At 45.0% G+C, this 26,502-nt stretch overlaps 1 protein-coding gene across 1 annotated transcript in view; it reads left to right on the top strand.

Moving 5' to 3' along the window:
* The first annotated feature begins 5,026 nt into the window (after positions 1–5,026).
* NT5C1A (5'-nucleotidase, cytosolic IA) overlaps positions 5,027–26,502 on the top strand; it is a 164,597-nt gene continuing 143,121 nt past the window's right edge. The window contains exon 1 of the mRNA XM_069223419.1: positions 5,027–6,586. Within this exon, the coding sequence (XP_069079520.1) occupies positions 6,365–6,586 (222 nt within the window). The 5' untranslated portion in view covers positions 5,027–6,364. The remainder of the gene's footprint in view (positions 6,587–26,502) is intronic.

Here is a 26,502-nt window from a genome sequence, read left to right as displayed (position 1 = left end):
CTTTTTCAAACCCCCTTCTTAGTCGTGTCTACACCCAGTCTGACACCTCTTGGCAAGGGGTCCATTCTAATGATCTAGGATGCACAATATTATCAGGGTTGAAATGCAAATTCTAACTCTGAGGGAGGGAGGAGGACTCCTCTGCGTTGTTAGACTTTCACTTTTGTTTGTCAGTGGCTTGTTTAGTCAGTTGCTGTCAATAAATGTCAGAGGAAGTTGAATTGTCTGTTGTATTTTTAGGGTCTTGAACAGAGGTGGAAGCTCCCTGGTTACTGGAAGGTCTGTAACCAGGAACTAGAAGGACAGACCCAATAATCTGATCTCAAAGGGATCTCTATGTAAGGGGCCATGCTCTGATGTATTAACCTCTACAGGGGCTCGGGAGCCTGTGCCAAACATCCTTATGCCAAAATTAAAAATGGGCTGAACAAAGGGTCGAAGAGTTCTTACCAACGCCTTATTAATCAACTCCTGCACATGGAAATCTAAAACTTCCACTAGGCATTCTTCCATTTGTTGGTCATAGGACTCTTCAGCATCTTCCCCATATTGATCATCCTCTGGGTATTAGTGAGCCATGTTTTCACAGGCAGAGCTCTTGAACAGAGGAAATTCTCTAGAGGTAAAAGTGTGTAATAATATTAGGGAGGGAACCCAGATGCAAAAAAGGAGCAAAGTTGCTCCTACCAGATAATCAAAAGTGGATGGAGGCACCTACAACAACTCATAGAGAAGGCTCTGCAGTATTATCTCAGCCCTATCTTGTGTATTGGGGTAAAAACTAGGCGTGTAACACTATTGATCTCCAGAAAGGGGAGCAATTGAACTTGCCGGTAGCAAAGAGTGTGAGTGTACAGTCAACAGGAAACTGAGAGGCTGTGCACATGCGCGTGCGCCGAGAAAGAGAGTAGTACTCTTTCAATCTATGATGCTCACAATATCTCCTGCTCCTTCTCCACGCTGGTATTTAAAGTAAAACCAAAATGGGCACGATATCCTGAGCGATCAATTAGCGCTTGCACTGATACCCGAAGGGATAAGTGAACATTCAAGCGCATGTTAGCAAAGTGCATAAGCAACAGACTCACATTACCAAAATATATTGATGCCTGAAGGTACGGAGAGTGCTGTGCCAAAACCAAATTCAATACTGATGCAAACCGGCACAGGAAGTGATGCGAAGCGTATATAAATACTGCTGCACGCTAATCACATATGATATAAAATATATATAAAGGAAATGGCACTTATCTCTGGCTGTGTAAGCAGCAAAGAAAGAGGAAGGACTGTGTATTTTGTAGACTTTGTAGGACTGATGGGTCCTGATTGGTGGGTCATAGAGAGGGTGGTCTGACTCAGGGGCAATGTAGTGTTCACTTTTTTACTTTGTTATTGGCTGACGTGTTTACACCTTTAGAAAAGGGCTTTTTAGATCAGACAGATGATAGGAGAAAAGCATTAAAGGAAAAATTAGAAAAGGGCTTAGAGAAGAGAACATTTAGAAATGATCCTGCATTTAGCGACATAAAGACACAAGGGAAATTAGCTTTAAATAAACTACACATAGGGAAGCTTTGTGTATATAGGCCAAAGTCTAGAACTGATACGTTGTTTGTGGGAACAAGTGAATGTAGGCATGTGTTTTTGTTTCAGAGTAAGTGGGCATTTATGTTAAATGGACAAGTCCCAGCAATTCCAGAAATATATTACATCTGTGGACAAAATGCGTCTTTGAAGAGGATGGTATGGCACACGTTATTTGAGGATAGTTTCACCAGAGATTTTTCAACTTGAGAACCTGAATAAAGTACCTAAACTGTCTGAGTTACATCATGTCAGACAAAAGCGAGAATTTTCTTCTGGCATAGTGGGAGATATTTTTGGAGCAATGATTCCTTCAGTAGGAGCTATTCTGAATTCAGTAAAAATTCGAAAGTTGTCTACTATTGTGGATAACATGCAGACACAATTTTCAGCCATGATCCTAATGGATACAGAAATGGATGCGGTAAGATCTATTACTCCTCAAACCGACTTGCGCTAGACATCCTTTTAGCAAAGGAGGGCGGAGTCTGTAAAATGCTGAACTCGCCACAGTGTTGTACCTTTATATCTAATAATAGCAAAGAAATTAGAAGCTTAATTAACAATCTAACTAATTAAAGCACTGACTTAAAGGAGCTGAAAGAACCTGGAGTTTGGGAAAAAGTTGGCAAAGGCTTTCCTTCTGTGGGGAACTGGCTTGGCAACCTAGGTGGAAGGAATAATTTCGAAAATAATACAAGTAATATTGGTTATTGTGATTTGTATATTTGGAACCTGGGGAATTTATAAATTGTATCATGAGTTTAAAATGAGAAAATTGAAAAATGATCATAGAAGGGAAGAAATTGAAATGGAAAGATAATATAGGGAAAATTCGAGAAGGGCTAAAAGGAATAACAAAATTTAAAAGAAATCAAAATTTAGGTGAACAAAATTTTGGGGTAATGTGAAGTTTGATGAAATATATAGTCATCAGGAGAGGGACTGTGAATTCTGAACTTCCTGAAAATGAATTTTATGTACTTCGAGTTATGAATTTGCATAGAATGTAATTAACGTAGGAAATAATGTGTGACTTGGAAAACGTACCCCCTTGAGTGACCGCCATAAAGTACGTACTGTTTTATTAAATACATACTAATGTTCATTCAGAAGCGTACACGTATAATTTTTTGCAGTAGTATGTTATATTAATGATTTGATACTATGTACTTGCTTATTAATTGTAGGCCATAAGATAGTGAGATCTGGTCCTAAGTTTTGCACAGTCTCATATTAAACTCCAATCTCTGAATAAAATTGTGAATTCTTGTTTAGTAAATAAAGATGTATTGTTCTTGCTGAAGTTGACGAAACATGTAGCAGAAGTCTAACTTTCTCATGAGAACTGCTTGCTAGAGTGCTCTGTATTAGTATTTGTTACTTTGTAGACTCGATGCGTGAGACAGCGATGTTCACTGGAACTAACAATGGATGCACTGACGAGAGTATGGATGGATACAAAAAAGTTACCTGACGAGTAGGAGGATGGGAACCGGAGAAGAAGAGCCATTCAGAAGCGTACACGTATAATTTTTTGCAGTAGTATGTTATATTAATGATTTGATACTATGTACTTGCTTATTAATTGTAGGCCATAAGCTAGTGAGATCTGGTCCTAAATTTTGCACAGTCTCATATTAAACTCCAATCTCTGAATAAAATTGTGAATTCTTGTTTAGAAAATAAAGATGTATTGTTCTTGCTGAAGTTGACGAAACATGTAGCAGAAGTCTAACTTTCTCATGAGAACTGCTTGCTAGAGTGCTCTGTATTAGTATTTGTTACTTTGTAGACTTGATGCGTGAGACAGCGATGTTCACTGGAACTAACAATGGATGCACTGACGAGAGTATGGATGGAAACAAGAAAGTTACCTAACGAGTAGGAGGATGGGAACGGGAGAAGAAGAGACAATCATTAAAATGTGAAAGATAGTTGAGTTATATCATAGATTTGAACATAAGCTCTAATTGGATTAACTGTAAATGTACGATTTTCTGACCAATGTTGATGTGGGAAGTTCTTTAGATGATTTTGACCTAACGCGACTACACAGAGGAGAAGAGTCACTTCTTTGCATGTTGTCACTCGCGCTCATTCTGTTCTGATTTTGGACCTGAGCAGTTCCTGATTACTTTATTCTTCATTTTAACTTTGAAGGTTGATGGCTAAATAATTTGATGCTGCCCTTAGAGATTGCTTTATGGGCCAGATTGCGTAGACGCATGTTTCTGAACCATCCCCTTTGCTGAAGAAGAACAGACGGATGTCCCACTGACGAAGAGAATCGCAGCTTGCCGATCTATACTGAGGAGAGGTATAACAAAATGCTATTGTCTTGGTTGTGGGTACCATTAACTGTTCTATGTTCCAGCCGCTATCTGATAGAGCCATAGTTAGATGTTTTCCAAATTAATTTTGACTAAAACTGTTTTGCATGAAGCCCAAACATGCTATTCTAATCTGAAGGATAGATAGGGAGACACTGGAGATGCTGACAACTTATAACTAAAATAATTTGCATTTGTTCATTTGCTGAACTAAATGTATGCTATATCTAATGCACAATTATTCTTGTTGCTGACTTGTACTGTGATTCTAGAGTGTTTGATATTCAATGCACTCATTAAATTGAGATTCTTTAGAAGATTTGGTCAACCAGTGTTATTTGTGGAAGTTAATCAGTTGATTTTGAGATTGACTTAAGTGATTTTAGCATTGTTAATATAGGTAAACATGCTTTCTAACTTGTACTAAATGGTGTGGTTATGCATGACCAAATGGGTCATGGTACATGAAAATTGATGAGTCTTAAGGGATTTTGTTGATGTTTATGTTAATGTATTTGCTTTATGTTTAGGGAATGGATTTACTCTATGCGCGTTGATAGTCCCACCCTAGTGTTTCATGGCCCCCATATTTGTTTCGTGGTGACCTCCTTCCCCAGTTCCTTTATCGTGTTTCCCATGACTACCTCTATGTTCCCCCGATGTTCAGCTGTTGCCATCTCGTATGCTTTTGGTGTTGAAAGAATCCAGCACCCCCCACCCACACAAGAAAAGTCTCCCGTGATGGCCCCTGACTCTCAGCGTCCTCTGTACAGCTATCAGCGTCTGTGGCACAGCTCCAAGACGCCCACCCGAACCCCCGCCATCCTGCAGACCCCCTCCCACCAACAGCTCCAGCCCCGGCCACTTCCGAGTCCCTAGCAGCTATTCCCAGGGGTGGGCCACGGGGTTAAAACCAGTCTCCTCCTCTGACAACGCCCCCCCGCGCTATTTCGCCCCACCGTTAAATGGAGTCGCTGGGAACGCCGTATTTCGCGTAGAACGGCCCCGTTCTCTTTCCACCGGTTCTAGGCAAAAAATAACCTCAGGATAGTGGCACAAACTGACGGCAGCACATGACCTTGGGAGGCAGAGACAGACATCTCTGACATCTCCCAGAGACCAGAAGCCATGTCCCTCCCCCGCACAACCCTCCGCCTCCTGCAGCAGATTGGATTCCACTCCCGATCTTAGCGTGGAAAGAGTTAAGCTCTCTGCGCTCCCTACCCCTCCACCCCCACCAGTCCTTGCAGATCCAGTAACCATGAGCCCAGGGCCCGAGGCTCCATATAAAGTGATACCACCGTCAGCCCCTCTGTCCATATACAGTGTGGGCGATAACTGCTGCAACATCCGCTGCACCTAGAGCGCACACGCTCCGACGCCTAATGCACCAAGAGTGAGGCTGAGTGTGTCTGTTTACAGGGCGCGTGCATCATCCACTACAACTGCCACTGCACCGTACAGCGCCTACAATATCCAGCGCACCTAGAACATCTACTACACAGCGCCTAAACCCAGGCCAGCTTCTGCTGCACCAGTGCACCTCCCCCCACGGCATCAGGGACACCTGCTCGTGAACCAACCATGATTCTGCCAGTGCACATGTACCAGTGAACCGGCACTGCAGCAGCAAACCTGCATCCGCAATGCTAACTCATACGGTACCGGTGAACCGGCTCCATTCGCGTCAGTCGGTGTGCCAGTGAAGCTGGACCTCCTGCAGTGGCGCCTCTTTACAAATAAACCTGTTCTAACTGCACCAGTGAATCTGCTCCCACTGCAGCAGTGAACCTGCTCCAAATCCAGCAGCCTCAGCAAACCTGCTGCCCCTGCACCAGTCGGTGCTCCGGTGCATCCGCTGCCACTGAAAGAGCAAAAGTGCCCCTACCTCACTGCACCAGCGAACCAGCTGTAAATCCACCGGTCCGAGCATCAGTGAACCTGCTGCTACTGCACTAGCGCTTTACTCATGTGAGCCTTTTCTTACTCACTAAGTGAAGCATCTGTTACTCTTCCACTGCAGCAGTGAACCGGTCCGTTCTGCGCCAACAACCACGGTATCGGTCAATCTGTCCTTATCGCCACCTTACCGGCTCCTAAAGAAACCTTCCCCCATAGTGATGAACCTGCACCCACAACATCAACACATGCAGTACCAGTACCAGTGAACCTGCTCCCAGTGCAACTGCCTCTGCAACACTGAACCTGCTCCCAGTACAACCGCCTCTATACTAGTGAACTTGCTCCCACTGCACTCACCAGTCAACCTACTTCCACTGCACCTACCAGTGAACCTGCTCCCAAAGCACCCACCGCTGAGCCTGCTCCCAGTGCACCCACTTCTGTACCACTGAACCTGTTCCCAGTGCAAGCGCCTCCTGCTGTGAAACCGAATTACCCCCTCCACTCCACCCATGCACTGAGTGGGCCTCGAGAGTTTAAGGAAAATGATTAATGCAGGAATGAGAGACTCCAAAAACTGTGATGCTAAAGGGACTGTGCAGACTGGTGGGCCACAGCCTGGAGGGCCCCAGCCTAGTGGGCCACAGCCTGGCGGGCCCAAATCTGAGGAAACCCAGCCTGGGGGGACACGGCCCTTGGGGCCAGCGGAATGGTCGGAAGCCAAAGCCTTCTATGACAACCTGACCCCTACCAAGAAGCCGAAATCGGTAAGAAATACGATCAGAGTGTGGGGGCGTATGTGATTGTGTGTCACTAGGCATCTATCTAAAGTATCTGTAGTATAGTGCTAGCAGGGGCCGAATGGATGTCCAGGCGCAAGTACAGGCAGTGAGAGAGGTATGGATATTTTATAGGGCTTGGCAGAACTCATGGAGTTTCATTCCGCGGAATTCCACAGTGTTCCGCGAGCGGGTGGAAATTGGTACTTCGCATTGATTTTTAGCACCAGTAGCTTGTTCTGCACAGAGAAATCAGCGCAAAGGAACAACACAGCACACTACAGGGCGCTGCTGCTCGAGTAGGTTTTACAACCCCTTAAGTATATTTTCTACTCGAGTGGCAGCGTTTCTAACACAAACGGTCGCAACCGCCCATGCCTGCCCGCATTGGGAAAATCTCGCCAGGTGCCCTCATAGCGCTGGAAAAGTGCACTAGAGTATGCCAATTCTTGCTCATCAACTTACTGTTGACGAATTGCATTCGAGAAAAAACTCTGCCATGCAGCGGTCAGCAGAATTTGGCCTGGACTCCATATTACATTTATAACACGGAGTGGCAAAAACTACACAAACTCTGCCAGTGGAGCAGAGTTTATCACCCACCCCTAATATTTTATTAGTGGGTGAAAGAGCAGGTGGAAGAAAAGAGAGACCAAACAATGGAGAGCGAATGGTAACCATGGGAACTGAACGTGTTAGGCAAAGCTGTACGTCAAGTTGACCCCTACGACTCTTGTGTCCTGGATCATTGACCGACTCTTACTAGTAATATATGGAATAATCATCACAATCGTTGGTAACTGCAATATTGAAAGCCCCAGAGAGTTCCGTAGCCACAAATATGCCGGGGAGAAATTAAATAGTCCTTTGCCGTAAAGAAGTGGTCAGTTATTCCCTGATGCATGATACCATCACCCCTGAACCCATAGTGGGCTCATTCACCCTCTGGTGCCACTGATCTCCCAGGTGCGCAGCTATAAAGGTGCAAGCGATACCGTGCGACCCTCAAGCCCAGGGGACCCTGCTATGTGTGACAAGCAGATGTTGGAAATAGTTTATTTTGTTTTATTTGAGCTAAGAAAATTCTGCGATGTGCATACTCGGAGGGTGTAAGCGAACGGCATCCAACCATCGTGATTTAACCATCACAAGGCAAACATGAAGACACAGCTAAACCTACTGCACATGCTCAGTGTGTGCCACTTTTCAAGACATGCTTTCAACTCTAAACTTCTTCAGCGCTTAGAGTGGAGGTACCGGAGGCAGTCTGGGCACAGAGCAGCCTGGAAGAAGTTACTACAGGAGGAACCTGCCATTAGAGCTAGCTTGATATAGGTCTCCGCAGGGCACTTCTAACAATACCTTTGGCCCAATACACCTTAATGCAGACTATTACTGACTTCGCAACTACCCTGGTTTACAGACCCCTTCTGATGTGTGGGCTGACCTGGTAGAAGATAGTACAGGAAGCAGCTGGCCTACGGTCCGCCTGCTAGAAGTTCCACAGGAATCTCTTACTTATTAGCCCTCAGGGCATCCCCTGTTCCTCTGAGGCCTGAGTGCTGGGCCTGGACTTCGAAACATTGGGTGCTGTGCGTGGTTCGTAGGTCCCGGGGTGCTGCCCCTATCCTCAGCTCTGAGCCAAGAGTGCCGAGCCTGGTCCTCATCCCGTGGGGTCATGGGAACGATTCTGAGAGTGCATTGTGCATAGCCTGGGCCTCAGAGCTGGGGGTGCTAACTACAGGGTACTAGCTCGTGCCCTCAGAGCTGAGGGTGCTGGCCTGGTCTCAGACTGCAGGGTGCTAACAATGTCTTCAGAGCTGAGGGTGCTGGCCCCTCTCAGACTGAAGGGTACTAACCATGTCCTAAGAGCTGAGGGTGCTAACTACAGGTTACTAGCTCGTGCCCTCAGAGCTGAGGGTGCTGGCATGGTTTCAGATTGCAGGTTGCTAACCATGACCTCAGAGCTGAGGGTGCTGGCCCCTCTCAGACTGAAGGGTACTAACCATGTCCTCAGAGCTGAGGGTGCTAACTACAGGGTACTAGCTCGTGCCCTCAGAGCTGAGGGTGCTGGCCCCTCTCAGACTGAAGGGTACTAACCATGTCCTCAGAGCTGAGGGTGCTAACTACAGGGTACTAGCTCGTGCCCTCAGAGCTGAGGGTGCTGGCCTGGTTTCAGGCTGCAGGGTGCTAATCATGACCTCAAAGCTTAGGGTGCTGGCCCCTCTTAGACTGCAGGGTGTTAGCTCATGTCATCAGAGCTGAGGGTGCTGGCCTGGTCTCAGGCTGGTGGGTGTTAGCTCATGTCATCAGAGCTGAGGGTGCTGGCCTGGTCTCATGTTGGTGGGTGCTAGCTCTTGTCCTCAGAGCTGAAGGTGCTGGCCTGGTCCCAGACTGCAAGGTGCTAACCATGTCCTCAGAACTTAGGGTGCTGGGACTGATTCCCAGGTTGCCAGGGCTTGACAATGGAGCCCAAGGAGCCTGGCCCTTGCCTTGAGTTTCAAGGTGCTCTTGCTGGTCCTCACAAGGCAGGGTGAGTTGCCTCAGACTCTGCGTTTCGGGAGCCGAGTCTGGTCCGTAGACCTTACGGTGATGGGAGGTAGACCTGGTCCTTGCTTGGTCCGGACGTGTGAGTTGACGGTGTTTGGCTTGGTCCCAGAAAACATGCTGGGCCATGACCTGGTCCTTTACATGTTCTGGCTTCCTAGTACTACTGGTCAGTGTGCTGCACATTCTCCAAGACTCTCTAACGGGCCTAGCACTGAGGCCTCTGCTTGTACGGACCTCATAGTAGTACCACGCCTTCCTCTGGACATGGTACAAGCCCTTCCGTAGACCTAGGCGCTAGCCCCCCCCTATTTGGAATGTAACCCTACTGGAACCTGGTGTTCCCCCATCACTGCTGGATTTCAGGTTGGTACTGCCTTCCTCACCAGGCCAGGTGTTGTAGGCCTGTTACCAGATGTGCTGTCCCGGCAGGATCTGGAATTGTGACCCATGCCCTGCCTGGCACCACAACCTCTGCCTGACCTAGAACTGTGCCCCCGGTGAGTTTCGTGCTGTGTCCCTTGGTAGATCTGGTACTGCACCCCTGCTAAGCCTGAGCTGTGCCCCCTGCCGCACATGGTACTATGCCACCGGCTCACACTGGACCCCTTCTGGTCCTGGTGTTACGCTCCCTGCTTGAACTAAGCAGCCTTCTGCACCTAGAGGGGACCATTGCTTGCCACGGTCCTAGGCACCTTCCTGGGCCTGTCACCAGGACCCCACGGGCAAGCATCACCCTGCCGCCCCTTACTGGTATGCAGTGCCTGAAAGCGAGATGTAGGTACAGTTCAACCACAAAACAGGGGCTGTGACTGGGCGAGGGCAGTAATGATGGCTGGGCAGTAGCTGGGCATGGGAGAGCAGGGACGGTTAGTATTGGGGTGCTGCGGTGTGCAGGGGCAGGGTTTGTTCAGGGTCGGGGCAGTTCAGTGAAAGGGATGTTGGTTAAGGAACATGGCAGCGGTAGGTCGGTGCAGGGCCGAAGTGGGTAAGGGGTAGGGTATGTGTAGTAAGTACCAGGGCAGCTCAAGTGCAGAGTAACTTTGGGACAGAGTTCGCATTGTTCAGAGGTAGGCCAGGGCAGGACATGGATCATTCAAATGCCGGGCGAGAGAGTTTCGGGGGCAGGGCCGTGGCGGGGCAGGGCAGGTAATACAGAGATGGGCTAGCGCAGTTGAGGGGCGGGGTTGGTTGGCAGCTGGCAGCTACATGGGAATCGTGGCTCGGGAGCATGCGAGGGATAGGCCAGGGGCAGAGCGAGGGCAGGCGTATTTCAGAAGTATTTCGGGGACAGTGCTGGGATATTTCAGAGAAAGGTCAAGGGTACGACATAGATAGTTAAGTAGCAGGGGTAATTCAGGGGTGCGCTGAGGGTCTGCTAGGGCAGGGCAGTGTAATGTCAGGGCAGGTCTGAGTTTGTTCAGAGGTGGCGTGAGGATAGTTCCGGACTCAGTCTCCTCTCATACAAATACCTGGATATCATGTACCTAGTAAGGCAGTACGGCACACCACATTGCTTATCATTGTTGAACCTATCCAAGATGGCTGTCACGTGCTCCAAAATGGGGTTGCAGTATTTGAATGGTAAAACAATTATACACTATAGACAACATCAATCCAAGATGGTCACCCAGTTTAGAAGCAGTGGCTGGGCAAGTTGTGGTTTACTGTAGATGAAATGAAAGTAAGCATCCGTGTAGCACTATCTGGCAACCCGTACGATGCTCTACAAACAAACATAATATATATATATATATATATATATATATATATATATATATATATATATATATATATAAATAAATATATATATATATATATAAATATATATATATATATATATGAAAAAGGGAGAAGGAAAGAACAAGATGGGGCTATAAAATTGAAAAAAATTTAAACTTGGGGAATCGTCCACAAGGCCTGGCACTAAAGCACACTCACTTTCAAGGAGTTGTCGCGTGTGATCAGGCAAAATGTCACCAATCAAAGTGTAATAGAGCCAGTGGCCATAGTGGGCTGGCCCATTTCCATGTGCCTTATGTTGTCATGGGCTGAAGCAATGTGTGAATGAAATTCAAATAGAATAATGGATGAAGAGACCTGGGCCGAGACACTTTCATGTATGTATGTTTCTATGTATCTATGTCTGTGTGCATGCCTGTATGCATGTATGTATGTACGCATTGTTTATGAATTGTCTTTTTTTTATTATAAGAGCCTGTCAGATAAGTAACCAGTCAGGCCATCCTAAGAGGGTCGGGCAAAAATTGCCACTGTGCATGTCATCCACTCTGAAGGGTTATCAAAGAGGATAACCTACACCGAAACCCTCGCCTACTAATAAAATCTCTTAGAGTCCGTGCAGTAGAATATTTTTCTATACTTCATAGGTTTTAAAGTGGTGAATTACAAGCCCTCCTTAAAGGTCAATGGTTTAATATACCCTTTTCACAATTAATATATAAGGCTTCTTTTTTAGTTGTACATTTCATAATGAATGGATCACACCTATGGCATCTTACATTACTTTTCCCTATGATTCAATCAGGCCTATACCCTTTATCCTTAGCTCATCACTGTAATCAATTCAGCCCAACTGTATTGAGCATAAGCTCTTCCACAAGGCAATGTTTAGGTATACATTGTTGGAGGTGGTACATTCTGGTTGGCTGCGGCAAGGCCCCAGCCAGGTAGAATCTCGCCACTCCCGTCAGGGGTGTGTGATTACACTCACTGTCGAACCTGCGCTCACCCTTGGGTAGCTTGACACAGAGCAGGCACACTTATAACAGGCAATGTGTAAAGCAATGGCCCATCACTTCCCCACCACAATCACGCTGAGCGGCATAAATGAAACTTCACACAATGTGTAGGTATATAAAGATTGTATTCAACATACAGATTGTCAGTATCATGGAAATCTGGGCATAAATCACATTTAACAATAGCATTCACAGTATTCAGCCCAACTGCGAGTAACACCAACAACAATATGTACGAGCAAGAAAACGTTATATTCCCTCCCCACACGTGGTGCCACATGCTGTCAGCACAAGACCCACCCTATAGTTTACCAACTTTGATGTAACCATTTAATTCAGGGTGCACCCTGGATCCCGACGCTAGCAGCAATATGTAAATACAAGGGTTGTATACTTCTGCATAGCTGTGTCATAGGCTGCACTAGTAAATCGAAATTGCTAACCTCAGGACTTCCCTGGCAGACGACCTGACCATCAACATCCCAGTGCTGCCCTCTCATTCACCTGCATTCAGTACCGCACATCCACTCCACACTGCCGGGCGGTGCCACGGATATCGTGCATACACACACATATGCATGCACTCCCGACAACCTAATGCGGTGCCCTCATATCCGGCTAGTGAAGTGTGTTTGCAGGCACCCCAGGTGCCAAACTGCCCTCCACCTACTAACCAGCTTCGGCTATCCTGCCCCATCTTAAACCATAGATTGCATAAACGCCTCCCCTGAATATTATGCTGCTCTCGGCCCTAGTGACTCTAAGCAGGATCCCAAGGACAAGATAGGAAAGTGGAAGGAAAGACAACAGCCGATCTGACAACAAGTAGCAAGTAGACGTTTGGGCAACCAGTAGGAGGTTTACTCAGAGGACACAGACTTGAGTTACACCAGACAATTACACTTCCACGTGAGAAGTGCTCGATGCTGTACCTCCACAAAAATGAGGCACAACGTCAGGGCCCCAATGACCTGAATCGGCGTAACCTTACAATCACTCCAAAGACAATTCCCAGTGTGGAACCTCCTCAGGAGGAGGCACTGGTCTAGTGCTTGATGACTTGAACTGCACCAGACACTCCGGAAGCTCACACAAAGAACATAAATCCCACACCTCTCTGGAATGAGGCACAGCGTCTAGCACTCAATGACTTGAGTTGGTCTAAACCCACTGGTCACACAAGGAACTTTGTTTCCATACCTCCCTGGAATGAGGCACAACGTCTGCTGTGTGATAACTTTAGTCACATCAGACTTCCCAGTCACACACTTCGACGCAAGTTCAGCGGTACCATACAAGGCAATGTATAACACCCCTACCTCTGAGGGTCCCAACCTATGGATGGGGCACAGCACGCAATGCACGTGCAGGTGCGGAGCACTCAAGAGAAATGTGACTCACTCAACAACATCGGGCTTCGTGGGGTTCCACAACAGGTGATCCCACTCACACCATAAGACGTTTCAGCGTGCAGTGGCCCCCATGATGAAGGGCCATTCACCTCAAGTGCGGGCTCCGCACCAGGTAACTCTGGTCTCCAGACACAATACTTTTCTGCTGCCCGGTGGAGTCCAGCATACGATGTAGGCGCAGAAGAGGGCACTGCTCTACCGGATGGTATCGGTAGATGATATAAATTAATCACAGGAGGTTTCTGATGTCCCTGAGACTTCCGCAGAGAACAGGGGCAGCCAACCTGCCTTTGGAGAGCACACCTTGTGTTACGACACAGCAGCAGAAAGTCGTCTCAGGCCAGCCACAATACAGGAGGGGTGTGCGGAGCCCCTCCTCGGACAGTTATCCTCCTGTGCACAGCATATTCCTCTGGCAGTGCGCACCATGCGGTCCAGCAGCACCAGTCCCGCATCGCTGTACATGCAACTCTGCCTTGCTGAAGGATAGTACCTCTAGTTATACTAAAGTATGCCTTTGAAATTAGGGGTGGTTCAAAGGGTGTTCCTTTGAACCACAGATGTTGCCCCAACATTTCCTCCCCATCTGCCCCAAGGACATGGAATGTAAATCTTTATCTTAGTGAGGCCATGCTCTTGCTCTGAGAGGCCAAGTGTCAGAAACCTCTCCCTCCTGCTGATCTATCCCAGGCTCCGAATGGCAGGGGTCTGTTGTTTTAGATGCCCAAGTTTTATAGCTGTCGCTTGGGGAATGCACAGATGTGCTCTTCCCCCGCAGCCAGGCAGGCTGGACACTTTTGCTACAGCCACCACATGGTGGCAGGTGCACCTATGCTGGCCTGTGCTATCAGGCTCATCCACTACTTTAGATACCTGTGCGCAAATGTGCACACCCTGGCAGGTGAGGCCAGAGGCAATATCTACATAACAAACCACCCATGTGCCAGTATGCGCACATGCGCTAGCACCACTTCCAGGTGGATGGAAGGATCGCTCCGTCACTTTCACACTGTTTTCGCATTGGAAAAGTGCCCAGGGCTGGTGGGCCCCTTGCGAGAACCATCAAAAAATCCTAGAAAAAAGCGAAAAACTTGGGGGAACCATTACCGGTGCGTGTCAGTTCTATCAGTCATACAGTGGAAAATATGTACGAAATTACATTTTGCAAAACAGTCTATACCTCCTGTTAAGAGGGTCTAACCAACACAGTTTATTATAGTCCAAACTGTCTCTCCCAAATCTTTGTCAGAGAGGATAACCAACACCAAAACCTGTGCTGACATTGACAGGCTGCAAAACACAAGGTAACAAAATACATGTGTACAGGCTTTAACCCAGTGTAACAATAATGCACTCTCGATGGCCTACTGTTCTTCACAGTAAATAAGGCAGGGCTACTGCCTTTTTCATAACTTTTTTTAATAACAAAGTGATGCCAATGAACCAATAACGCCTATAGTCTTTATCACTGGTGTGTCACCATAAGCAGTTGAATTTTACTTTACTGACGGTAACCTTTCCAAGAAGTCAAAAACCAGGTATACAGTCATAACATTTCACAAATGTACAAAATTACAGCTGGCAATGTAGTATATACCCTTACTAATGTGATCCAATAAGAATGACCACACTACTAATCTATCTTTAGGGCAATAGTCTTCAACTTTTTTTAATGCCAACCCCCCTCACATTTAAAGTAATTTCACCAGAGCTACCCAAAGTGACAAACATATTTTCTACAGGTATTCAATGAAATGCTAAACACTACACCCTACTTAAAAACTCTTATGGAGTTTGAAGGCAGACGTGCTAACAAACATACACAAAAGGGATTTGCAGTAGTGTTTTTGAATTTATTACACTAGATTTATACAGGATAACATATCTCAAGCATGGTCAAGGATGCCAGACCATTCAAGGGAGAATGCAGGATAGAGGAACCTGTTAAAAGAAAATTCCAAAAGCAATTTCTTTTTTCTGTCAATAAATGCAAAGGAGCAAAATCTTTAAGAGACTTTAGAGAGTGTCAAATAACGTATGGCACAAATTAATACTCGGTCATACCCTCTATCTTTTACAATTAGTATACCAGGATGGCAAGGCAGCAGGCTACATGCCAAGGCTTATATCTCCAACCAGTCTTCGCTTTTATCCAAATGCACCCTGCATGCTGCAGTTTTTGAGCCTATCCTTACAATGTTAAATGGGGAACTACAAGTTCCAAAATGCATTACACTGTTAAGTAAAGTACCACGAATGACTGAATGTGTTTCTACTTGAATTTAACGATTCAAACATTTCAATTATGCTCAGTTATCCCTTTTAAATGCTGAGATACACCATGCCAACATGATATTGGCAGTCTACAATGAGATCCTTTACCAGGCATAAGGGGGTGAAATCGTTGCACCCAACACACACCCAGGATATCAGTGACAGAAGACTTTACTGACTGGCTCATGGTCCCTCTCTTCTGTCACTGAAATCATAGCACTCTTTTCAGCATGATGTTTTTCTGTATTCTCCTGGGGCATACAAAGTGCTCCCCACTTCCAGAGTCTGCTGACCCCCCTCTGACATCAATTCACGAATCCCCCTTCAAGGGAATAGTGGCCCACCTCCTTCTGGGAGGTGGGTGGGAAGCACCCCACACATTTTAAGACATCTGCTCTAGGGTTTGTCAGAGGGGGTCACAATCCACCCTTAAATGCTTATCTGTAATATGTCATCTGTGACATTCCATGTTACAAAATACCTTATTAAAACCTTAACATTGCGTAATAATAAATTGCCATCGAATGCATATTCACTCTAACTTATGCTTTTAATAGTTGACATGTTTATTAACACAAGGGTAACCCTGGGATCCATAGGAACCTGGGTAAATTAGTGATGTTGTCAAGAAACAGTAGTCCCTGATATATAATAGTTATACAACAGCCCATGGATAAAAATGTATTCTAAAAACAATGTTTTAATAAAGAGAATGAAAGAAACAATTTTCAAGTGTATAAGTGACAGTGGGGAGCAAACAATATTCCCGGGCGTAGGTGATACAATTGCACAGTTAGGGGGTTATTCTAACTTTGGAGGAGGTGTTAATCCGTCCCAAAAGTGACGGAAAAGTGACGGATTTACCACCAGCCGTATTACGAGTCCATTATATCCTATGGAACTCGTAATACGGCTGGTGGTATATCCGTCACTTTACCGTCACTTTTGGGACGGATTAACACTCCTCCAAAGTTAGAATAACCCCCTTAGTGTTTCACAATTTACACAACCAGTAAGCAGCCCGCATATTCAATATCCTTGTTAAACAGGTCTGCTCAGTTAGGCGATGGCTTTTTGATCCACATACATAAAGGGATCATCATCAGGACTTGAACCAACTATTGGTTCCCATGTGACATCTGAGTTTTATGCTTCTTGTGGAGTGCCTGTGCCTCTATCTGTGGCCTTGCCTGAAAGCTAAATATGCTAGCTGGGGTAAACCACTCATTCACCGTGGTGTAGGGGCCAGATCACATGTGCCTCGAGGTGGATAGCATCATCCCAGTGTTAAGAGGCTCAGTATGCAAACAAATAAGTGCATGAATGTGAAAAAACGAGGGAATATCATGCAAAAAGTCAGATTCCTACAGAATACAAGAAATTGTACATCATAACATCGAATGCCAAACATGGTTGTACATTGTAACAAAGAACATATTTCAAGACTGTACAGCATTATGTAGTACACTTACAAGACTGTACAGCATAGCATGGAACATAACAAGATTGAACACTGTTACATGCAACACATTACAAGATTTACATTACTATGAACTATAACATGGGATGAGCACGACTCTGCACCATCAGATGAACCATGTTACGAGATTGCAAATAACTACTTTAAACACATAATGAGATTGTACAACGTACCTTGGAGCACAATGCAGTATAACACCCCGTCTCATGGAACACATTACACGGCTGTGCCCCTTAACAAGAAACATAAGAATATTGTGGATCCTAAAATGAAACACATTACAAGACTATACACCAAACATAGAACGCATAACAAGGCTGTGCACTCTAACATGGAACACATTAGAGAACTGTACACCATTATACTGAAGTTGACGTATGCTGTTACATGAAACACATAACAAGACTACAGACTGTAACAATAAACACAGAAAAGAACTTTACCCAATAACATGAAATATATTATTGTGGTACTTAACATATTCCACCAACTTTCAGCATTGCAGTCATAGGCGAAGAGGGGGATTATCCTGTTGTTTTCTGGCATGACTCCAGGGAAAACCAGGCAGAAAAGGATCACAGTCATGGAGACTGTGGAACTAGGCTCACTGGTGGCTGGGGCTGAGATGAAGGGCTTCCAGGTCAAACAGACAAGGACAACAAATTAGAGTAACAGAAGGACTGTAGCCTGGTAATTTAAGCTGCCTTCTGGCAGTAACTCTTCACTTACATCTTCTAAGTTGTATGGCTTTTGCTTGCTCAGTTTGTTCACCATTTTTGTCGGTGCCTGCAGAATTGTTTTGTTCCTTCTCTTCCTCTGTGTTTCCCTCTTCCTCTGCAGATCAGCTTGCAAAATGATATAAACCTGTTTGCGATTCAGCATGAACACCACTTCTCGGTATCTCCTGATGCTCCTGAGCTCGTGTTAGGTCTCTGGGTACTTCCTGGGGTTGTTACCTGCCATTACTCTGGAGTATCTGGTAATATAGCAGGGAATGGGGATTGAAATATAACTGGTTTCATAGTACCACTACCATTGTTTAACAATTGTTGTTTAGTCAGAGTTAGCTGTGCCAGTTGTGTGTGCGGTCACTTTTGCCCATCTGTGAGAGTGTGAGCAAGAGTCGCACCCTCTGCTGCTGTGAGATGACCCATCTATTCTAGTGTGTTATCAAAGATGATAACTCTGTTGTTGGGACTATTAGAACACTTATTGTTAAACCATGGGTGTTTTATACAGCATCCCCCACCAATTAGCGATTCTGTGCCCTATGGAACACATGGTTGTTTAGTCAGAATGTTGTACTATCCACAGGAAGGCCTTAGTGGCTGAACAGCTCTATATTCGAATGTTTGTGCAAGGCAAGGTGCAGAACTATTTATCTAAGGTGTGAAGAAGAGCATTCCAGAAGGAGGCAGCTTGATATAAGAGGTTAAGTCCACCTTTCCTCAGATGTTTCTAGGAGGGGCATCAAAAACTTCGTTGACCATATTGTCGAGGACATCAAGGCGGAATCTGGTAGGAATTTAAAGTGAAAATACATGAGGTCCTGTCTTTTGTAAATTGGAATGGGCAGTGTAACAGAGCCTATATTTTATTCTGTTTTTCAGCAGATACTAGGAGAGACCCTGCAGAGTAGATCATGTACACTCTTTGTTTTTCAGGCCCATCGACAAACTAGCTACAGCATTACAGAGACTGTAATTGTTGACAATACTATACTAATTAGAACATAATGAGAATATACATTTCTTTAGAAGTCTATCTGTGTCGCAAACAAATTCCCACATACCAACTGATCGGGACTTCTTCCTGTTCCTTATCTTATTTGAACAGGTGTTCTAGATACATTACACACACTACTCATTGAGAACACCTTTCCACGTTCTACGGAGACCTTTTCTCACATCTTTCTTTTTGTTACCTACATAGTCGTAGCGCAGATTGCCTCCCTTAGTACTGGCATCTAATGGCTCTCCTAAGAGATAAGAAACTGATTGTTGCTTTCTCACTGGATAGTTCCCTCTTCTGATTGTTGCTTTCTCGCTGGATAGTTCACTCTTTTTTGATTTCCTACTTAGAAATTTGACTCTGCCTCTTTCCATATCTGCATAGAGAGTAATAAGGTAATCGCTTTGCTCCCTCTGTAATGGCTGAGACAATATGGTGACGGGAAAGTGTACCAATTAATTTTCTCTGAATTTCTAATTTTCCCCAAAAACCAGAGGATTTTATGTTGCCACTCAGCATTCAATAATAACCTAAGATTTTTTGTAGGAAACTAGTGTCAGGAAACTGATTGAAAACGTTTGACCAAAAACACTCTTTAATTGTCTGTTGTTTTAGAGAAAACACTTTTATTATAACCACCAGATTATTAATAACTAAGGGCCTGATTTAGATTCTAGCGGATGGCATACTCCTACACAAACGTCGTAGGATTTAAAGGGATCGTAATACGGCGGATGGGATATTCGTCACGTTTGTGATGGAGTATTCACCTGCGTCAGGTGCTAAGTCAGGCTCTAAATGATTTATATCACAATATTGAAAGGGTTTAAAGACAAAACTGTTTCTCATTTATGGTTTGGATTGAGGTAATATGCTTCCAAAGCTTTGATACACTTTTAATTTGGCCAAAGGGTCGTTGGTAAGCAGCTGCATGAATTGACATTGAACCATTATTTTTCAGTTTATCGTGCAAAGATAGCAGTGGCAAGTTTAATTGTGAATAATGAACTTTGAACAAACTGACACTAAACAAAATAAAAATATAGAAAACTTTCATAAAGAATTTCAACAACCAGCATAACATATTTTGCAAACAGGATATTAGTTTAACATGAAAAAAGTTCACTATATTGTAGGTAAAAAATAAAACTGTATAATTTCCAAGATGACATAGAAAAAGAGCAACAAAATAATCTTGCCCCAAAACTAAATTCTAATGTATACTCTAAACCTCAACAATATCTATATAGTTCCTTCACCCTGGAATTACACAATATCTATCTAGTTTTCTTCACCTTAAAATTAGTCAAAGTTTCTTTAAATTTCGACTTTGAAAGTCTCCAATAAGAGATTATGTGAAGACATTGTCCACACAAGGCTAAAATATTAAATCTGAATGTTGCCTTTGTAGCCTGTTTCTTGAAAAATGTGCAACGGTTTTGTGAAATTTCCCTGGTTTGAAGAGAAAGAAAAATCTTTACTTGAGAAACTGTTCAATAAGAATAAGAATAATATAGAAGCTACAAAAGATGCCTTTGAATGTTGCTTTCTTAAATCTACAAAATGAAAGATACACCTGCATTGTAACATTTAGAAATCGTGTTTATAAATTAATAATATAAAAGAGTAAAATGTGATGACTCATTTTACTATAGATGTTGTATTTTTAGATCCATATATTTTCTCTTTTAATGGTTTTATAATGAGCGTTTCATGCTTAGTGGCATGCATCAGTGATTGCTAATAAATGCACTTAAGTGTAGGAAACTAGTGGTAGAAAACCAAAAACATTTGGTAAAAAAACTGTGTAATTGAGAACTGTTTGAAAGAAAACATGTTAGAGTGAAAAAATTTCAGACCTTCAAATGATTACTATATAAATATAATACTCTATTTAACATCACAGTAATCTGAAGACTTCAGAACCTTCGATCTGGGGCATGCAATGTGATCCAATAGTTCTATGCAGGAGTTAGAAAAACAGTTTATCTGGTGACACTATATTATAATCACCAGTATATCCATACACTTAATATAATACTGAATTGTATGTTGTGATGCCATGCATTGCGCATGCAAACTGTGAGAATCAAGTTGCCACACGTTTTTCTGTGGACTTTTTCGGTAACAGACCGGCCTACTGGTATTCATTTGTTAATAAAGCTGCTTAATTTTCTGTCTTTTTTGTCACTGTAAGGATTGCTTGCTTGCACTGCTCCCTAGCTTCTCCACAAGTTGATCCAGGCTTGGCTTTTGGGCGGTACGAGCGGTGCGACCGCACCGGGCGCTGACCTCAGGAGGGCGCTGTGTTTAGCAATTACTTACGAAACTTGAGATTTAAAAGCACTTGCTGTAAAGTTCCTTGTGCGTTTAGCTTTCAAGAAACAATGAAAATGTCAAGATACCTCTTGTGATTAATGTTCCTGCTAGGGAGAGAGATGGGAGTTTTGCCTAGAGGCAGCTTTGACTCAACATAAAGTAGCATTGAGGGTTATTATGCCTGCTGCAAAAAACAGAACTATGGGGCATATTTAAGAAAAGTGGTGCTGCACACAGTGCAGCTCCACTTTTCTTGCACCCCTTACTGCCCCCAAACGCCACCATGTGTGCGTCATATTTAAAATACGGTGCACCATGGCAGTAGTTAGGGGACTAGCATCAGAAGTTTTTAAGCTAGTCCGGCACTTTGCAGGATTAGCGTAAAAAATGTTCATGCTAATCCTGCAAAGCACCCGGAGGCCCATTGTAACCAATGAAAGCCTCCTTTTAATGCCTGCTCTGAGCAGGTGTTAAAAGTGCTGGGCAAAAATGAAGCAAAGATATCTGACAGATTTCTTTGTATCATTTGTTTTAGCCTCCCCTCATGGGGGATGCCCCTTTTGCATACATTATGCCTGGCGCAGGCATAATATAGCGTAAAGGGTTACAAAGTGACGCAATGCATTGCTCCTCTTTGTAAATATGGCACAGCGTTTTTGGCCTTCTAATGGCACATTACTGTAAAAAAATGAAAATAATGTGCCGTTAGAATGGCACTACGTACTCTTAAATAAGCCCCTATGGCAGTGCTTAATTTGTGCTTGTTGTTTCCGGTGCAGAGCACCAGCGCTTATATTTGAGGGCCTGTGCTTATTTTTCTGCCTCAAGCATTTACTGCGAGAAAAAGACACATATAGGAAAGACGGAGGAAGAGAAATGCAAAAAAGCGTCACAATGGGGGGGAAATCAGAAATCCGCAGGAGTGAGCTGAAGGGGCAGGGAGTGCCTGTAAATAGATTGAAGAGGCCAGAGATGGCTTCAGGATTACGCTGCCTCTGTATTCCGTGTTCATACATTTAATTGCAGCAGCCACGTGTTTAAGAGGAGGGCTTTGGGCACCGGCACCTTAAGCACTGCCCTATGGGGCATATTTGAAAAAAGTGGTGCTGCACACAGTGCTCAGCCACTTTTCTTGCGCCCCTTAGCACCCCCCCTAACACCACCATGTGTGCGTCATATTTAAAATACGGCGCACCATGGTGGTAGTTAGAGGGCTAGCTTCGGAATTTTATATGCTAGTCCGACGCTTTGCAAGATTAGCATAAAAAAAAATTACGCTAATCCTGCAAAGCACCCAGAGGCCCATTGTAACCAATGGAAGCTTCCTTTTAATGTCTATATTTTATGTGGCTAGCTGAGTGGATTAGTAAAGCCAGTCTTTACAAATGCTTTAAAACACATGAATGTATGTAAAAGGGGAGCAATGGAGAGATGAGGTGCACATTTGCCGGTGGTAGTGAGTGAAACCGAGGAGGAGGTCATGGGGTGGGGGGTGCCACAATAACCTGTCGCACAGGGCGCCACCAGTCCTAAAGCTGGCCCTGAGTTGATCCTTCTTCTGGCAAGATGGTGCAACAAACTACATACCCTCTAAGTAAAGTGCAAAAACGGTGCTTTATAAGGCCAAGTCTGTTGGCAAAAAAACAAAAAATGTACTTTAATGAGAACCCCACCTCACTAATACAGAAAACATATCCTAAAGCACATTAACATCTTTAATCTCTCCCTTTGTCCTCAACATCCCTGATAAACAACCACCATCAACATTCAAAACCCAGACTTATCCAAAACCCTCCCTATAGTTTCAAAACATTCCTGTCTTGCTCCACATCACATGCCATTGACCTTGGCCATTTTCCTTCAGCTACTGCCAGCCAATATCTAATTCATTCTCACTCCCTTACGGCTCCCACCACCATGCTGGATATACCCACCCAGCGATGCTCCAACCTTCCTCAAACTAGTGTATCATCAACTCCTCCTGCCACGGCCTGTCCTAATACAGTAATGACAACATCTCAACCCGCCAACCTAAGATCCCAATAAAACAAGAAAAACTCAAAATGGCAAAGTGCTTAAAGAATGCACCTCGCCAGAAGACCACCCCCATTAACAAGCGCATGACCTTTCTAGCAAAATAGTTCCACCGTGATATCCAATAAAATCCTCCAGAACCAAACCACTTCGACCATTAAGATCGAATGATTGGACGGGTGTCAGCATTAGTTATGTCTCCCACACGATCAAAGGATTTGCCAGAAAGAGGCCAAAATGAAGCCCAGAATGACCCGAACCCCTTACACAGCCCCGACCCCCATTCCCCTAGAATACGTTCTCCATTGGTTCTGCTGTGACCGCCCCCCTTGCCTGAAAACCCCCGAGGGGGGGGGGGGGGACTTACTGCCTCCGCTCCCTTCGTGTCCGATTTTCATTACATCAACCAGTGCCTACAGGCCTTGGTGCGCTTGTGTCCAATTTGCCCAGTGATCCAAAGAGAAAGTAGCCAAGAATGGATGTGGTTTGGGAGGTGGAAAACAGTTGTGTACATATTAGCTGAGCTGTTGTGGTTTTCATGGCATCTGTCAGCTGGCATTTCTCCCGTCTTATATGTTGTCGATCATGTACGTGCTGCGGATTTGTTCCATATATTTGAAGCGTGCCTGTGCTCCTAAAGGCTCATCCATCACTTGCAGCTGCTCGCAAGCGCCCAGTGCCTGGCCATGTCCTTGTGATATTTACAGACTTCCGGGACTTCTTATGAGGAGCCGCCCTCATCTGTCTGTGAGCACCGATGGTACACGTTTCAACGTGTACACGTCACTGCGTAACGTGTAGGTAAGATGCATCTGCCACTTTTCAACCATCAACAGAGCTGGTAAACTTATAGAGGAAATGTGAGCTCCTGTGTCAGGCCTATGACCCTGGAAGGCTAGCGGTATAAGGACGGGATTGGTCAAATGGTATAGACCGTGAGAGGCAAGTGGGGCTGGATGAGAGTCATTTGTCAGGATTACATCTGAGAGGCCTGTATGGTAAGGGTGTAGTAAGGAACGTGTTATATGGGGAAGAAGGGGGGGGGATTCCGTCGTGTCAGGAGCAGGGGGTGTCACGTCAGGCCCACCTCTGAGAGGCCAGTTAGTGTAGGGGTGTAGCCCCATAGAAAGCTCATCTCTGAAAGGCAGGCACAGCTGTGAAAGAATCAGTAATAGGTCACATCTCTGAATGACCGCCAAGTCTGAGCAGACTCAGTCACACGTTGGGATTGTCTCGGGGAGCCATGGAAGACTCAGGAGCGTAATGAAGACCCTGCAACCCCCTCAAACTAAACTCCGGACATATCTGTAAATCGAAGAGACCTCTAACGAGATTCAAAGGGTGTGTTTGTGTGTGGTGGTGGAGGTGTGTTAGACCTGACATCCTTCGGGTGGTAATCCCCAAACTTTTTGCCTGTATCCCTCTGCTTTTCTGACACTGTTATTGCTGGTTTTAGGGCTCTGGTACTTTACCACTGCTAACCAGTGCTAAAGTGCATATGCTCTCTGCCCTAAACATGGTAAGATGGGTTCATTCCCAATTAGCCTATTTGATTTACTTGTAAGCAGTGCTTGAAATGGAAAAATAGAAGTGCAGGTACTCTGTATCAGAGTACATGCTTCTTTCTGAGAAGTACTGGTACTTTCCAATGAAAAGTATTACATTTTTCTTGAGAAGTGCAGGTACTCTCCCCCTCAAAATAAAAAAGTGCTGATACTCAGTACGGGACAGTACCGGCCTACTTAAAGCACTGCTTGTAAGTCCCTAGTAAAGTGCACTACAGGTGCCTATGGCCTGTAAATTGAATGCTACTAGTAGGCCTGCAGCACTGGTTGTGCCACCAACATAAGCGGCCCCTTAACCATGTCTCAGGCCTGCCATTGCAAGGCATGTCTGTGCAGTTTCACTGCCACTTCGACTTGGCATTTAAAAGTACTTGCCAAGCCTTAAACACCCCTTTTTCTACATATGTCACCCCTAACGTATGCCCTAGGTGACCCATAGGGCATGGTCCTATGTAGGTAAAAGGCAGGACATGTACATGTGTGTGTTATATGTCCTGGTAGTGGAAAACTCCGAAATTCGTTTTTCACTTCTGTGAGGCCAGCTCCTTTTATTATAGGATAACATTAGGACTACCCTCATATACTGTTTGAGTGGTAAATTCTGATCAGAAAGGGGTAACCAGCTCATGTTTAGTATGGCCCGAATGGTCATAGAAAATACTGCTTATTAGTGAGGTTGGGTTTTATATTACTATTTTAGAAATGCCACTTTTAGAAATAGAGCATTTCTCTGCACTTAAAATCCATCTGTGCCTTACAGCCTGTCTCCAATCAATGTTTGGGCTGGGTTGGTTGACAGCTTCCTTGTGCATTTCACCCAGACAGCCACAAACACAGGACACTCAGCCACACCTGCACTCATCTGCATACTGAATGGGTCTTCGTAGGCAGTAAGGGTGGAGGGCCTGACACTTACATTTCAAAGGCTTGTATCCTGCCCTCATACAGTGGACTGCCAAACCCACTACTGGGACCCTGGAAGGCAGACCTGTACTGAAAGGGGAACTTGTGCACTGCAAAACCGCTCTTTGAAGTCTCCCCCATTTCAAAGGCATTTTTGGGTATATAAACTGGGTCTCTGAACCCACCAACTCAGATACTTCTGGACCTCAACCTACAACCTGTCAAGAGGAACTGCGTAGCTGACCAAAGGACTCATCTGGACTGCTTTGCTGAGAAAGACTGCAGCCCTGCTGCCCTCTGACTTTTCTGAGAAGTGCTCTCCAATGGTTTGGATTGAGCTTGCCTCTTGTTTTCTGAAGTCTCAGGGCCAAAAAAGTCTTCATGTCTTCAGGAAACTCCTTGTGCGCTGAAAATTGATGCACAGCCTACTGTAAACGACGCACAGCTTGCTTTGCAACCGAGAAATCACCGCACAGCTGAACCAGAACCACGCAGCCCGACTTCCGGAGTGGAAAATTGGTGCAGCGCCTGCTTTGCAACAGAAAATTTGATGCACATCCCTACCGGAACGACACACAGCCAAACCAGAACGCTGCAGCCGACTCCCCGAGTGGAAAATCGACGCACTGCCTGCAGAGCAGCAGAAAATTAGACGTTTTGCACTACTGGATTGAGGCAACGCCTGTAGAGCAACAGAAAATTAGACGCATCGCCCTACTGGATTGATGCAACACCTGTGACTTCTTCCAGTGCACACAGGATTTCCCCGCATCGTCCCTGGGCGTCAAAAAGATCCCCGCATAGCAGTGAGGAACGAAGACTGCATGCCGAAACACAACGCAAACCACTTGCAGCGTGGAAAGAAACAACGCATCGT

This window comes from Pleurodeles waltl, chromosome 3_1, assembly GCF_031143425.1.
Source record: "Pleurodeles waltl isolate 20211129_DDA chromosome 3_1, aPleWal1.hap1.20221129, whole genome shotgun sequence".
Lineage (NCBI taxonomy): Eukaryota > Metazoa > Chordata > Amphibia > Caudata > Salamandridae > Pleurodeles > Pleurodeles waltl.
This window is presented reverse-complemented; position numbering and strand designations above follow the sequence as displayed.